At 36.1% G+C, this 16,974-nt stretch overlaps 1 protein-coding gene across 2 annotated transcripts in view; it reads right to left on the bottom strand.

The window, feature by feature from the left end:
• The window catches only part of SH3RF1 (SH3 domain containing ring finger 1), an 81,679-nt gene that overhangs the window by 26,122 nt on the left and 38,583 nt on the right, over positions 1-16,974 (bottom strand). For both annotated transcript variants that reach the window (XM_058025007.1, XM_058025008.1), the window contains exons 3-4: positions 6,498-6,773; positions 5,670-5,765 (exon numbers count right to left, since the gene is read on the bottom strand). In XM_058025007.1, coding sequence (XP_057880990.1) covers positions 5,670-5,765; positions 6,498-6,773 — 372 coding nt within the window. The remainder of the gene's footprint in view (positions 1-5,669; positions 5,766-6,497; positions 6,774-16,974) is intronic.

Here is a 16,974-nt window from a genome sequence, read left to right as displayed (position 1 = left end):
TCTGTCAGTAGAGAGTGACAAATCATTCACTACAAACTCAACACACTTACTGTTGGGCTGGTATGAAATCTTACCATCAGAGGTAAAATTTCAATCAATAAGTACATAATGCCATAGTCCAGACATGGATTAATTCAGCAATAACCACTGCCTGTATCATCTAGAAGTCAGACTAAAACACAGTGGTTCCCTTTGACCTTATAACAGAAAAATCTGTGCTACAAAACTTCTTGGATATTTATGTCATTTTCAGCCATTTTTTTGTTTTGTCTATGACACAATCCTGCACATTTGCATGTGGGCTCTTGAAGGTATTCCTCCTTTATATCTTTTGGTACTTGTGCACATCTTTAACACTACCAGCAATGAAAAGACAGGCTTCCTCAATGCAGGTTTAAGAACACAGTAGGACAGACTAAATACCCAGCTATATCAGTGTACTGCCTGGCAACAGGCACCTATACAGGCATAAGATGGCATAGGGAGAAAAGAAACATATACAGATAATTTTGTGGAAATACCTTCTCAGCTTCTGAATTTTCTAATGTAGAGGCACCATCTCTGTGCCATTTTCTCTTTCTTTAATCTTACCTAAAGAATTTTTGTTCAAATTAGATTTTCTATCTGCTAATTATTGTAACAACAATACTACATTGAATGCAAACAAATCCTTCCTTTCCAATGAAGAAATGAGGAATCCCACACATTTTCTTCTTACAATGAAATGTAAGCTATATAATGGAGAGGAGGAGAGGAAACCAACAAACAAACCCTCTACATCTTTCAAATGCCCTTTATTTTTAGAAAGTCTTATCACTATTAGAAATAATGTCAGAACTCTCATGTAATCATGAGCTGAAATAACACCAGCACGAGTTTTCTGAACATGTACCACTAAATATGAATACTGTTACTTGAAAAGTGTAGGTGATTATGAAGAAAGAAAAGATCTTTTCTGAAGAACATCAGGTTGAAAGAATGAAATTAGTTACTGTGGAATTTTATTTCTATTCTTCAGCATATTATTTCTTCTATTTATTGTACCAGTTTCCTGCAAGTCTTGAGATTCCTACTATGCTCATGAAGGGTTTTAAAGTAGTATTTTACCCCATCAAAACTTTACCAGACAAACAACAAACCATTAATTATGATAGCATCAACATTGATTTAAATGCAGCTCCCACAGATGGCCAGCTTATATTCTGAACACAAGTAGATATCTACAGATATAGATATATAAGGTAGTGTAAAAGAAAAAAGATTTTTTTTTAAATATAGAAGAGGTTGGTAAGTGATATTTGAAAGATTTTCATATAGAGAGAGAAAAAAAAAGATGAAGTTCAAAACTGGAACTACTGGAACAATGAGGAGTTGACATAAAAACCTTCTACAGAAGAGGAAGAACTACATGGAATATACTGCAGTGGAGGAAGGGCATAATGGGAGATTTGAACCAGGATATGAAGTCAAGAATATAGAATTTTTTCCTAAATGTTCTTATTGTTGGTCCTTTAGAATGCAACTGAAGAGAACTGGAATCACAGAACCATAGAATCATTTGGGTTGGAAGGGACCTTCAAGATCCTCAATATCCAACCCATCTGCCATGGGCAGGGACACCTCCCAATAGACCAGGTTGCTCAGAGTCCCATCCAACCTGCTCTTGAACGCTTCCAGGGATGGGGCATCTGCAACCTCCCTGGGCACCCTGTTCCAGTGCCTCACCACCCTCACAGTAAAGAATTTCTTCCTAATATCTAATCATAACCTATCTTCTTCCAGTTTGAGTCCATTCCCTCTTGTCCTGTCACTACATACTCTTGTAAAAAGTCCCTCTCCATCTTTCTTGTAAGAAGGAAGAAGACAATGTCAGAGCAGTAAACAATCCTATGAAAAAGGTAGATGCTAGATTTTCCTTCCTGCTATTACTCAAGATGGATCATAGGGATCAAAATAATATTGTTTTACCTGCATATAACAGAAGATATAAACATATCATTTTCTCCAATGAAGCTCATTATTTAGATGATTATTGAACTTTAAATTTAGATCAAACATACTTTAAACAGACCAGTGAAAACATTATTTCATTACAAAACATTGAGGCTGAAAGATATGAAAGAAGTAGAAAGTAAGACCAAAAAAAGCCTACTCTGCTGTTCAGCTTGTCAGGGTCTTATTTGTCATCACAACAAACATGCAGGTTTTTCAAGGTCTAAAATTTGATCTATTTTGCACATTTTATTTTTTTTCAACTCAGACTGAAATTCTTCACATACTTCCTGAGAATCTAGGTATTCCATACTCTTGATACAATGGCTGCAACTGTTTCCATTCCTATGTAATCTACTTCGTTATTTGCAAAGAGCTAGCTAATCAGAGAAGTTAAGGGATCACAGAGGAATGAAAAGGAAAACCAAAAGCCACTTTGCTAACAGCACCCCAAGGTACATGTTACACCTAATTATATTTGTTTACCTCCAGAAGCTATCAATGCCTGCAGAATCTGATTACAGTGAACAACCTATTAAGGAAAAGTTAAGGCTTGCCCATGGGATCAATTCAAGATGCATTCCAATAAAAGCAGCATTCTGTGCTTTTTTATGCAGAGAAGCAAGCAAATGAAAGTTACATGAATCTGAAGATGGAAGAGAACTGATTAGTGGCCTCCTCTTTGAAGTAAGCTGGGGACAGCAACAGCTGCAGAATATTCTGTAGAGTACAGTTTACTTCTCCTTGAGAAGAGAAATTAGGGACCTGCGTGCATTCTCCAGTGAAATGGCTAACAGATATTCAAGGTCACCAAGGAACTGAACCCAAGTCATGGTATTTAATCTAGCATTCCTTTCTGCAACAAATACCTATGTACCTAGGCCTGCAGTTCCTACATCAGTAGTTTTCCTTAACAGACATATTTTCATTGAGGCTTCTTTACTTCAATCTTTACATTCATTTTTTTTCTTTTTTCCCATTCAACAAAATCTTTGCTGCAACAGGAAGCCTGAAATGCAATTCCTTTTCCCATAGTCTCCAGGAAACTGAAGAACTTTCCAAGCAGGGCAGGACAGAGGCAGCTGGCTGAGCCACGTCTCGGTGCTGCAGCAGGGCTGAGGTCAGCACACAGCTTTCCTCAGCCTGCAGATGTCTGCAGGAATTACCTCTACTGCAAGGGCTCTAAGAGTGGTGCTTTGCTACACTTCTTTTAAAAATTAATTCAGGTGTTCTTTACTTGCACAAAAGTAAACAAAATCTGGCATTATTTTCTACTGACAATTTGACTGAAGAGTGATTTATTTTCCCTGACTTTTATTCTGTTTTGGGCATTTGTATTTGTTTATGAAGTGTTAAACTAGGTCAAATCATCCAATTTGAGGTTTAAGAAAAATTGCAGAACTGTAATTTTTCAGAAAAAATCTAATAATATCTGTTTAATTATGAATAATCTTTGGTTTTGGAACAGCAATAACTCTAAGTGTTAACTGATTTAATAGAATCACTCTTAAAATTTCTCTCAAAATGTGTTCAGTCTCACTTTTACTATTACCACAAATTTAATACATGGAAGTTAGAAAAGAAAGTAGCTAACATTGAAGCATAAAAAGGCAAAATTTGTCCTCAAATATGATCAGACCTTTTCATGGACTTCATTAACTAAAATTTTATCCTCATTGTAAAAGAAATATCTGAATTATTACACCTATACTACACAATAAATATCACAGACTACGCCCATTTTATAGTTAATTACTTCAGATAATCTCTAGTAAATGGAGCTACGAATTCACATTTTCAAACAAAAGGATGTGGACTAACATACACAAGGTAAAAGTTATGTCTGTCATCATCATATGATAGAATTCCCCAAAAATAGGCAATGATTAGAAGGATTGGGAAATGCAATGAAAACTACCATATAAAAATCTTTCAAAAATATTAATTACTTTTCATCTTCATTGTCTTTCATAAAATTGGTAAGAATAGTTTGCTATACTTGTTTCTATCAGTTGTCTGTATATTTTCCAGAACAATAGTTATGTACTCTCAGAAACCAGGCATTTCAAAATTCAAACCCTTACTTTACTGCACATCTCACTGCCCTCCACCACAGCATGCATTTCAGTTTAGTGTATACTGAAAAAAACCCACCTATCTGATTTGAAGTAACTCTTAGGGTATAATTTATCATTCTAGACTTTCCATTCCACTTTAGTGGCGATTTGAGAAAGTGTACTTACTTAAGTGTTGATGCCTGTTCTAAAAGGGTTTATTGAAAATACATTTTCTTAGTTGATGGAATCACTCTAAAAACATTAACAGAAATATATTTTGTGACTTTCATCTTTACATTTTTTTTTCAAGGCCATATATCCTTTTTGCAACTTTTGCAGAGATAGGAATGTAGTTGTTAGCTAAATAGCTCAAGTGGCTGCCCTAGGAAAGGGCTTTTTCTAACAAGGCTAAGTAATTTAGTTTGAAAAAAACACTACAAAAAGCTTTACTGGCTGAATTGAAGGGGCAGTTAATTGCAAGAAGCTAGGAAAGAATACCCAAGGGCAAGAAATCATTAAATTGGCCTTTAAAAACATCTTAAACTGAAGCCAAAATTGCACTAAGCAAGTTGAAACTTTTTTGGTCTTCTTTTTTTTACAGTCATGTGAAATTTTCTACCTCCAGACTTACAGATCCTTACATCAAGCTATAAAAATAAATATATATTTTTCCCTTTTAAAAATATCAAATTCTATTTCAGTTGAAGGCAGTAATGGCTTTTGAAGTTCCCATCTCATCACAGGATTCAGAAATTGAATTAATAAAACTTGACTTGATTCTTAGTATGGTTACACATTTCTTCTGTGACCTGAAGTACATATTTCTCATCCCAGAGATAATGTGAAAATACTTTTTTCTTTCATCATTCTGCCTCAATTATTTAAATGAAATACTGTTGGTGCAGGAAAGTGTGTCTTACCAAGTATTCACAGCATACCTATCAGAAAAGGACAAGCATTTTATTCCAAACCTTTGTATCTTTCTGTAATGCAAATTTGAATAATCATTGTGGCTGTACACACTGTTCCAAATCACTGATGTCTTTCTATATAAAAGATACAGCTTTCAACTCTTAAAATTTAAAGGGTTGGGGAAATTTTCTCAACTGCAACCTCTTACTGTAAATTACTGTAACACATGACAAATGCAGGAAGATGGAGAAGGTTTTATATATGGCTCTGTTGATGAAAAAGCTGATCCTTTACCTGTTCAACAACAAACTACACCCTTTGACATCCTACTTGTGCTAATTTGGTTTTGAAGGATGGATATTAGGGACAGTCCAAAGCTAACTATTTCTCTGACTTGCTGATTGCTTTCATTTTGTAGCTAAGTGTGGTTTGGATTGACTGCATGACTCCAGTATTAACAAGAAAACATAGTGACTGCCTCCAATTACACTCATTTCAATTCCATTCAATAAAAATAGGTATCAAATAGTCAAGTGAAAATCACTGGTTCAACTGCTGAGGCCATTAATTTTCCCAAAGAGAATTTTAGGTCTAAGATTATTTATATCTCAGGTTATTTTAAAATCATCACCAGTACTGATTATTTTTCCTTTCAGAAAATTAAACATACAGTGGGCTCAGCCTTACTGAGGACCCAGCTTTACTCACCTCGACATAGGAAATTGGAAATATTCCTATCTTGTCAGCCAGCATTCCTTCTGCCCAGTTTTCATCCACACGGCGAATTACAGTCAGAACATCATCCTGTGTGAACATGCAGTGATTATGTCTCCCAGCTCTAATTTAACTTCTCATTTAATTTTCCTCCATAACACAGGAGTAATCAGAGAAGGCAGGACATGGACAAGAACTGCAGAGAAGGCACTCTGTAAGAGGAATATGCTGCTTTGGGCATTGAAGTCAGTTCAAGCTGCTCTTTTTCCTATTTTGTCAGAGCTCAGCTAACTGCCCACATCTCAGTGATTTGACTTTGTCCTTAGTGCCAGTCTTCCTGTCCTGTTCCATCCATGTTACTCATCAGCCCTCCTTTAATTCCTTGGCGTTATTCAACAGGACCACAACCATTTTCCTTCTCAACTGACTCACTACCTAACCTTCCCTAAATGTTGTTTTTCTACTTAAGTACTTAAGAACATTGCTAGTGATATGACTTCCTTCACATCTGCAATTTGAGTGTTTCTTTAGAAGATGGAATGTTTTAAATTCACAACATAGGTTATTTCTCCTAAATTAGGAACATCACTACTGCAAGTATAAAAAAATGCATTCTCAGAAATAAAACATCAGAGAAATTATATGTAATTTAGAAAGAGAATGAAAAACTAATCAATATAGGAGAAATACTTGCAGATTTACTTCTCCTTTTCATATGAGTGCAGCTCCAACAAGAAATGCAGATAATTCTACAAAACAGTTATTTTTTATGCAAATAAATGAAATTATTAGAAGAAAATAGTAAGTGTATTCTCTTTTTACCTTTGCAAATGGTAAGCAGTCTTTATCTGCTTCCTTGTCTTTTACTTCAAAATCATAAAGTGCTTTGCACTGAGGCGGAGGTTGAGGTAAAGGTTTAATAATTTGAACAAAATTGGTAGGAAAAAAGCCATGGATGCCATTGACTTCTCCATGATACCAATTTTCATCCACCTGTCGACGTAAAATGATGATGTCTCCTTTACTGAATTTAAGATCTCCAGGTTCTTTTCCCTCGTAGTTATACAATGCTTTGGCACATGGTAACTGAGGTACACCCTAAAGAAAAAGAAAAAATAATAGATCATTAGAATTAGATGAGCATTACTAAATAGAATTTATATTATATTTTTTTGAGAGTATGAATGAAGCTGTAAAGTATGAAATTGCAAAGTAAAATTATACACATATTTTACTGCAATGATTCTACTGATTTTTACCCACACAAGTGGGAAGAGCTTCAGTTCTCTGCAGTCTCAAGATCCCTGTAAGTTTCATTATGATTTTTAATCATACAAAGCTTCTAGACACAGAAAAGGCAGAAAAACATACTTTAACCCTCATGTACTAATTCACTAAGATTAAACATTAAAGAAACAAAGCAAGCAAACTGGAAAGCAACCTGACCACTTGAGATACCACTGGCAGAAAAATGCTGCAAGAAAATACAACACAGGAATAAAAAATGTGCTGTAGACCTTTAAGGCAGTTTTCCTGCCTTTCTTATTATCTTCCTCACCTTATTTATTTCATGGACAGAGAATAATAAAGACGAGGACATAAAGGAGGTGTTTTCCAGCTTGAAAAACAAATTTCAGTTTGTTAAAAATGAAAAATTTCATCCTGGAGCAACTCTTTTAATTCAATTATTTATTTTAAATCACAGCTAATAAGAATTACTGGAAAAGATCTGTTGAAGGTGTGCATCCTTGGGTTTCCCTCACTTGATTCCTCCATAATATCTGAAAACTGCAGATCATGGGTGCTGCTCATGAATGCAGATCAGAAGGATTGCAATTTAACACTGTCACCCTCCCTTATATACACTGCAGGTATTATTTTTTAATTACTCTGCCTGTATCTCCAAATTTTGCAAGAGAGAGCTGTAAAACTCTACAACTCTAGTAGTAGGGCTGCTGCCTTCAAGACTCTCTTTTCTGCAAATTTAAAAACCTGGAGGGGTGCTTACCCCCACTTAATGATGCAAACAGCAGTAACTTGCATTACTAATAGAATCTTTCCAAAGCAAAGGCAGCCTTTATAGTCACATGGAGCACAGTATTTCACATCTTTGACGTAAGCCCGTGTGGAAAAAGCAAAGTTTAATGAAATTCAAGGTTGCTAATATTATTTGCAACATCTCCCCTGTGGTATGTCTCTCCTCTCAAATCTTCCACCAGCTCAGACTGTAAATTGGAGTTGCACTTGCAATATCTCAAGAAGTCACACACAATGTAAGGAAATTCTCAGAAGGAATTATCACTTTGAGTCTGTCCATTGGGCAGAAGACAGAGTTTTGATAATGTATATCACATTGAACAAAATTTTATCTTTCAATATAATCAAATTTTTTTGACAGCTTTAACTTTTGTCCATGCATACTAATGTATGTCTCAAATGTATAAATAATATCTTCAAGATTAACTTCAAACAGTCAAAGGAGAACCATGTGTGTACATACATAGGTACAGAGGAGTATGATTTACATATGAATACAGGAAAATCAAAGTCCATTCTATTGTCACCAGGATGAATATGAAAAATATCATATTAGCAGTATCCAAGCAATTGTTCACAATTGGTGATCTCCAAACTCAAGCAAATAATATTTTTCTTCATGATCACACTTAATTGCATCATTGCACTATGATGCCACGCTCTGTACAAACCCGGATACCAAGTAGGGAATTTGTGGGCCTCAGCAAGTGAGGGGAAAATTAATGGTCAGAACAGAAGAATTTAAAAATCACACACACACACACACACACATATATATATATATATATATATATATATATATATATATATATATATATATATATATATATTTAGTTTTATGTCTCTGCAGAGTACACAGACAGAAGGAAGGAAGCAGTCAGTGTAGATGGAGTATGAACAAGCGCAAAGAGAGAACTTTGGGGGAGAGGAAGCAAAAAGAAACAGACCTCTAAACAAGAGAGGAAACACTGCTTGCTTATCCCTTTCCATCACAATAACAAACAAGCGAACAAACACACAAACAAAAGGATTAGGAGCCAAGAATTACTTGACAGAAAGCAGGCCCCAAGCAATTATGGCTACTACAGGATACAGAAATCTCTCTTGCACTGGAGGTAATAGTTTGACTTCTCCCAGGAATCTAACCACTGTCCTGGGAGAAAGTTTTCTATGTGCCCACGCTGAGGAAGAAGTTTTAGGTCAGCTTTTTTTAATAAAATACAGTTGGAAAAAAAAAATCTCTTTAAAAACAAACAAAACAAGCCAGGAGTACCAGTGCAGATCATGTCAAAGCAATCAAACTCATTTGTCATCATTTAATTGTTAGAACTCCATATTGCATTTATGCAGTTTATCACAAATCTGCATACAAAAGCACAAACATCTGTTTATGCTTTATAGGAAGTTCCTTTCCCAGTGTAAAGGTTGAGTTTGTGCAAAGCTTGTTTCCCACATTAAATAGAAATGGTTCCAGTCCATAATTCCAAATAACACAAAGTTCAACAAAACACACAGTTCCCAGTTGGACTCCCAGGGATTAAAGAGAAGTGGTTAAATGACTGAGAGGAGAAGTGGATGACTTCCCCTTCTGTCCCAGAGGGAGGATGAAGTGAGAAAGAGCGGGTGCAATGGGGAGAGCAGCTTTCAGGGGTACAGGATCAAGAGCCCTCGAGCACCATCTTCACATTCCTGCTCCTCTGAGCAACCTGGAGCCGTGGCTCAGAGCCGGCGCCTTCCGGGCCCTTGTGGTCAGGCAGCTCCAGCCCCCTGTGCCCCTCTGGCTGCTCACCAGCAGAGATGGCCACGAGGACACGCCGAGCCAGAGTTTACATTTCACTCCATGCCTCTCACTTGGCTAAACATGAAAGAAAGCCTTTGGAAGAAAAACTTTGCAGCCTACCCTTAAGTTTACAGCTGCCACTTACCCTTGCAGCTCTTGGAGTAAGCAACAACAACAATAACAACAAAACAAAGATAAAAACCATTTTAGGAAGTTAAAATATAGAATTTAGAAGGACTCCACACAGCAAGTTCTTAGAATTATTTCCTTAGTCCTTATGCAAAAATATCTGAATTTCTAGAGCTACTGCTGATAGACAAAGTGTTTAAAATAATTTTTAGCAAAGGCATGGATATACACATATATTTCAGATGCCAGATTCCTTTAAAGAAAATCATACATGATGACATCAAAACAAATGGCTTAAAAATAATATGAAAAAATGCATATGCATTCATACACATGAGGCTCAGGTTCCTCAGCTTTCTTCTCCTAACCCAGATATTTTGTCTTAGAAACCTACAGAATGCACTAGTTTGCACTTTGGATATATACTTTTGTTTTCAGTCACCTTATTTCGAACTTCACTTTTATTTTTTTAATGGGCAATATGCAACTGTATGTATTTTTCATCAGCTTAAGCCAAGAGAGACTTATGCCTGTGAAGAAACACAAGATCTGATTTCCTTTAAAAAAGGAGCTTTGGTGGCAGAAGCCCAAATGTAAATATGCTTACACTGGCACAAAACAGTGCTCAGTTTGTACATACTGCACTTGAAGAACCAACATTAGCTCAAGTGGGAAAAAATAGTAAATCCTCTCCCAAGGAAATGAATGGAACAGACACGGGATCAGCCGCATCTCTGTTTCCTCCGAAGCCTCCCAGGCACGGCGCTGCTGGCTGTCCCTTCGCCAGGCAAGCAAGGCATTCCCTGTTCCCTGGCTGCAGCATTGGGAAGTGGCCTGGGCTTCCCCATGAGCCAGCTGAATTTACCCAGAATACTTACACTGGGTTCACGTCATGAGGGGATCTTTAACATCCATTATTTGCAACTTTCTTACAAGGAAAGACAGAAAATTGATTTTTCTTCACCTACGCTTTTGTTTTCTTTCCATGCAGTTCCTAAATCAAACCAACAGTCACATTATTGACCAGGATAAGATGTGAAAGTACCACAAAAAAATCTGAAATTACACAGCAATTGAAAGTATAGTAAGTCTAGTGATACAGAGGTACTTTTTTCAGTCAATTCTTTTTTTGTTTTTTCCAAAACCATCAGTATTGTAAGACATAGTTGATTGCCTGAGAAAGGTGCTTTTACATAAGGATAACATAATGCAAATGTGTGCAGCCAAAACCTGTTTGCAAGGCAGATTTGGGTAAAGTGGGTTCTTAATATGTACATCCTCCAGTAGGTACAGGCAAACCTGAGATTTCCTCTTCACACTCTTAGTCATTCAAACCTTTTGAAGGACAATATTGCTTCTTTTAATCTTTTGGTGTATTCTATTTCATATTATTGCTTTCTTGATTCAAATCTTTCAAATGCATCCTTCCTATTACTTTTTTAAAAGGGTATTTTCGCTTTCTTGCCTTCTTTAGCTTTACTAAGCTGTCCAGTCCTGCAAGAACATCCCCTTTCACATCTGTATTTTTTTTATGTCTCTTTCATCTCACTGGCTCCAATAGTAGTTTCAAGTCTTAATTTATAGCCACCTGATCTGTGTGATTCAATTTTCTTTGTTTCAGCCTGCTTTGTTCCTTCTCTGCTTGCATTTAACTTTCCATGCATTTTGAGACATAGAGCATATGAAAATACTTTACCAAAGACCGTCTTAAACTGCTTATATTAAAAGACGTGTTTTCTCAAGTTGGATTTCTTTCTAAAGGAAGGACACATATTCCCTGTGTTAAGAAACAGGTACATTGCTTTGGCCTGAAAAATTAAATATTTAGTTTTGTAGGACAGAGCAACCTAGAGATGATAACATTTGAAACTGAATCTCCATTTTTTTTGAGCTCCAGAACACAAAGTGTTTCCATAACCCAAGAAGAATGTTAAAAGCTGGCTCCCTGCATTTACTTTTGTCATCTAAGGAACAATTCAAACAAGGTCAGGTTTGTGCAAAGAAAGGCTGACTTGAGTGTTATTCATCTGTACCCAACACTGACCTGGTGGCATAATCAACCTTACGCACTTCTGCCATCAGAACTATCTCAGAAGCCTGCATCAATACAAATGAAATTTTTTCAGATAAAGTGTCTCTGAGGTCCTGCTATCTGGATGACAAAAAAGTAAGATATTTTTATGTCAGGAGGCTGTATCAAACTGCCAGTATACTGTAATAAACATAAAAACAAACCTTTGGTAACATCTGATATAAATTACTATTGCTGTGCTGAATACAGTAAACGAGGGCTTGGGGTTATAATAGTTCATTACAGTAAAGAAGTGAGCAATGTTAATGTTGGTAAGTATATTCATTTCTACTGGTTTCCTACAAAACAGTTGTACTAAATATAATTTTTCTCTGCACACATAAAGCAAAAGGCCAAACATTTGACTTTAAAACGTGCAAATTTGTAGTTGTTTTGAAATGCTGTATTCAAATATAGTTACTTGCTAAACAGCTTCTGATTTTAATGAAAATAGAAGTTTAGCATCAAGAGGAAACCAGCTAGCCAGGTTGCCCTGATCAAAGAGATCAGGGTTTGAAACCCAACTGTGTGTAACTTAACCCATATAACAATCATAATTTTGAAGAAAGATTACTTTAGGAAAAATACCAGGGTACAAAATTAAAAAAAAAATCAAGCCAACATATTTATTATACTTTTGCAATCAGTAAAAATTTTAGGATCTTGATAAATGAGGGAACAGGATTACATTTTTACTGTTGTTTAATTAACTGAAGTTAAAAATTCTTTAGTAGACTTTACTAATTTTCAAGGTTTCATCCATCTAACACAGGCTGACACACCAATCACTCCTAGAGCCCTTTGCCTGACTCTATTCAGGACTTTGCCAGCAAACTTTACTCTTGGTAACTTGCAGAAGAATTTCACAGCACAGAGTCAGAGAAACTTACATTTTATAGCAGATGGGTAGCTCCTTTATTCATGTAAGCAATTCTTATGTGCTTTTTTAAGGTAAATTTCAATGGTCTACTTAAAGTAGCCATTTTATTAAAGCCCTTTTTGCTTCCTCTGTCCTAACAGCTTTTAGGAGAAAACATTTTGCCTTTTTTTTCTTGTCTGATGTTCAGAAATAAATACAAGGTTGTTTAATGTAAGTATGAGCAACTCTTTCCCACAAAGTTGTTTTGTAATTAAAAGCTGGAATACAGGAGAATGAAAGGAATTTAAAGATGTTGCCTTAAGGCCTAAGCAATCACACTAATAATACGGAAGGTTAGGAAGGGACATTTACAAAGCTTTCCAAAGGCACTTCTCCCAGTTCCTTTCTGTGTCACACCTTTGTAAACACTTTTTTTTTTTCAAATAAAAATGTGTTTCAAATGCTGCCTTTTTTTCTTTGCCTAGTCAAAATGCAAAGTTCTTAAACCTCTAAGTTAATAAAATAAGTAAGCAAAAAGTAAAAGAAAGTGGAAGAGAAAATAATTATATCCTGCACACAGCATGTCCCCAAATATTTTAACTGTATGCACCTGACATGTTCAAGACTGCTTCTTCCACAAGCAAACAAAATGAATTATGAGAAAACTGCTCTGCACAGGAGAGACTGAGGAGGTAACTTTCTAGATGCAGAAGAGAATGCAGGTCTGTATTGCTGTTGATTTACATATCAAACAATTCCATTTTGAATCTTTAGAAACCTTTCGATTAATTGTTTACTACAAAAGATTTTTCCTTTGAAAAACCCCAGATCCTTTTAAGAATCTAAACAAAACCTTAAATTGTGCACTGCATAGAGCTAGGATGTTTATATAAAATAGCTACTTCCAAAAGCAATGATTTGTTTGAAAGATCTGCTCTGATAAGCTGTTACACCAACATCACTGCTCAAACTGAAAGTGCCACTATCTTCATTGGCTTTCCCTTGATATGTTCTGACTCAAGGGCATTTGATGTCTCCATCAAACTTCATCTTTCTTGTCCCAGTGCCACCATACAGCAGCACAGATCTCCTAATCTCTTTTAGCGCATCAAGTTAATATCAGCACAGCAGCACAGGTTCCCCCAGCACTTAGATTCCCCTAGCAGTGTAACTTCCAATGTGTTCTCTTTTCAGGTAATATCACCCATGGCTTCTAAGACAAGAACACTTCATACTGCAAGAATAAAGGAAGAGAAAGACATCCATCCCTCTTGGCAAGGATACATCTACAACTCTGAGACTGGATAGTTGGACTTACTAGTCCTACTCTGAAGTGCTGCTAACTTCTGTACATCCCTGAAGCAGTCTCAGTGTGGATGTTAGAATATATCTAATGTTCCCCAGTCATACCCAATTTCTCATTACTAAAACCCCCATGAATATCCCAAGTTAGAAAGGCAGGAACACCAACTGCTTTGAAAGTTTTGTTGTTCCAAATTCCTCTACCCCTGTCAAACTGCAGAAAATTACCTCCCAGCTATTAATTTCATCTTTTTGGAGAACAGTTTGGAAAAAGAAAAATAGGTGCAGCTGATTACTAATCCACTTTATTATTTTCTCGCTGTAGACACTTTGAAAAAAGTATCTTTATAATGGTAAGACAAACTTTTTTTTGGTGGGAGGAGAAAAGAAGTAAGTGAAGTGGAAAACCGCAGCAAGAAAAGAAGCAAACAAATTTTAAAGTATCAGAATAAAGTCTATGATGGTCAGGAGCCTGAAAAAGACCTAGCAAAAGACTTTGAAATAGTATGTCTCGAGTACTTTTCTAAGATAAATATATCCCTGAAGCTCAGAGTACAGAACTATTTCCCTGTACAAAATACCTAATTATAAGATAGTACTTTTGTGTTTACCAAGAAGCCTCATTTTGCATAGTTATCTAGTAAATGCCTTTCACAACTACTCACTCCCATCCAAAATCTGTTGCAGGAAATGTGACAACTTTCTGGTGTGAATAGTTTCTTAAATATAACTTGCTTTTTTTTGCTTATTATATGAACATAAAATCACAAAACAAGAGAAAAGAAAACCTTCTGACCACTACCAAAATACAGACCACATCTCAGTGTAAAACTCTTTCCCTAAATTCCTTCTTACACGGCTAATACATAGCCCTTCCTTTCATTCATTTTAGTTTCCACATAATCTGGAAATTACACATCTTTGGCATTCTTTTGCTGCTGCCTAAATTAATACTTATCCGTCTAATACAGTGATTTAGAATTTACTTTCACTGTCAAAAGCCATAAATGCAGTTGCCTAAACAGTGAAATCATTAATTTCCAAGCAAGATGTGTGCCATTCTGAGCTCCAAGTCCAGAACAAAGAGAAATTTTCACATAAACTCAGAATGCTTTTCTTTCCTTTTGGCTTAATGGGAGGCAGCTAGAGAAGCCACAGACCTTCATATGCCCTTCCACAAATAAAGCATCAATAACTGCAACTGTTATAATTCAAATCTGCCCTACTAACTGAACAGCCATCTAACCTTATAACAGCTTCTATCAGTCACGAGAAAGGGGGGAAAAAATCACCTAAACATCCAGAAAACATGTTTCTGTAACCTACACAGTCAGCAGGGCAGACATACCATACATGACAGCTGTTATGATTTCTGCATCATATGCAGTAGTTAAAGAGACACAGTCAACAGCAATCTCAGAGAAAGAAATCATCTTGCAATGCTTAGAAACATCTCCATTTGGTTTAACAATTTTCTTTTTTTAATATATCAACACAAAATCTCACCACATTAGAAGAAATAAAAGGCAATCTACATGAAGCTACAGGGCATTGCTAACACCTAGGAAAGATTCCATGATTAATGCCATACTACCGGGCTGTGCTATGATGGAGTAGTGGGAACAAATTGAGCCATGTCATCTGCCAGTCTTTGCATGGCTAATCAGGATACATTAGCTTCTTTCCTTTTTTGCATTATACAGAAGCCATAAATACTGGAAAAGTCGATGCATTTTACCGACCACATATCAAATTCTCTCACAAACTGAACTTTACAGCAGCACTTTACAAAACACATTCTGCTTGCTTACTTCACAAGAAAAAAACCCCATTAATCTACTTAGTGTAGAAGATTGGAACACTCAGTTTCTCAACAAATCCCTGGGACACAGGAGGCCCTTGTCCCTGTTTCAGGGAGCTGAATTTTAACACAAGCTTCAGAAGTTCCAGAAGGTTTACCAACAATATAAAAATATAAGAGTAATGCTCTATACCGTTCTAAAGGTATTTACACTTTGAAAACGAACATAAAGAAGCTTCCCTCAATGTGATGTGCAAATGAATATGTTTGCCTCTTGCACCAAGAAAAGGTGAGGGAATTCCAGATGAGAAGACAGACTGAAAAAAAAAATCTGAGAAGAATAAATGAGAAATGAGATTGCTAAAAGCAAAATCTTACTGAACTTTGAAGGTGAGGAGTTAGAACATGATACAGGAGGAGCAACGCGGGCAAATGACTCTGAATAAGTGACTTGGGGAGATTATTCTTGGTGAGATCAGCATGAAGAAATGTTCCTTTAATCTCTTAAATACTTTGCTGCCAAAACTTGGGCAATGGGAAAACACAGAGCTGCAAATTAAGAGGTTGCTGCATTTTTTGATGAAAACCTATCAAGGTTGACAGGCCTGACTTTTTATCTGAGCATTTGCTTTCCACTACGATCAAGTGTGAATTTGTTCCCCACCAAAACAGTAAAAGCTCTAAAATTACAAAGGGACTGTTAATGATATTTAAAATGAGAGTAACCACAGGCATCTCTTCTGTCTGAATTTGATTTTACAGTCCTAGAGATAACATCTGACATTCCATTACCTTCTGAGAGTGTTTCTAGGTTTATTTACCATCACTTCAACTATTTTGTAAATGCTCAGGTGCTTGTTCAACCTTTTGAATGAACCCAACATCACCACCACACATCCTTCTCAGGCATTCCCTGCAAGCTTTTGTTGCCAGAAACTGGAGGGACTTTGCTAAGCTTGGTTTAGGACTGGTATCATGTCCTCTTTCTCTTAAAACCCCCTCACTCTCTTGAAATTCATTTGGAATCAATTTGATTCTTTTAATATCCTGACTTCAAACAGCTTCTTGCCCATTGCAGAAAAGAAAAGGTGCTAATCTTAGCTGTCACTGTAGCACACACAAATATACATTCACTGCATGCACAGAATAAACAAACTATTTGCAATTTATTCTTACTCATCTTTTAAATTTTTCATGCTTCAAAGCAAAATATTTTTTTTTTTACTTGAAGCAGCTGGTCAGCATTTTGAAAAGGCAACTAATCCTAGCTGAAATGATGCATCTTTTTTAAGATAAAGTTTTTGTATGCTCTTTATTGTA

Source organism: Melospiza georgiana, chromosome 5, assembly GCF_028018845.1.
Source record: "Melospiza georgiana isolate bMelGeo1 chromosome 5, bMelGeo1.pri, whole genome shotgun sequence".
Taxonomy (NCBI): Eukaryota; Metazoa; Chordata; class Aves; order Passeriformes; family Passerellidae; genus Melospiza; species Melospiza georgiana.
The sequence above is the reverse complement of the archived record's forward strand: the minus strand, read 5'-3'. Positions and strand labels throughout refer to the sequence as shown.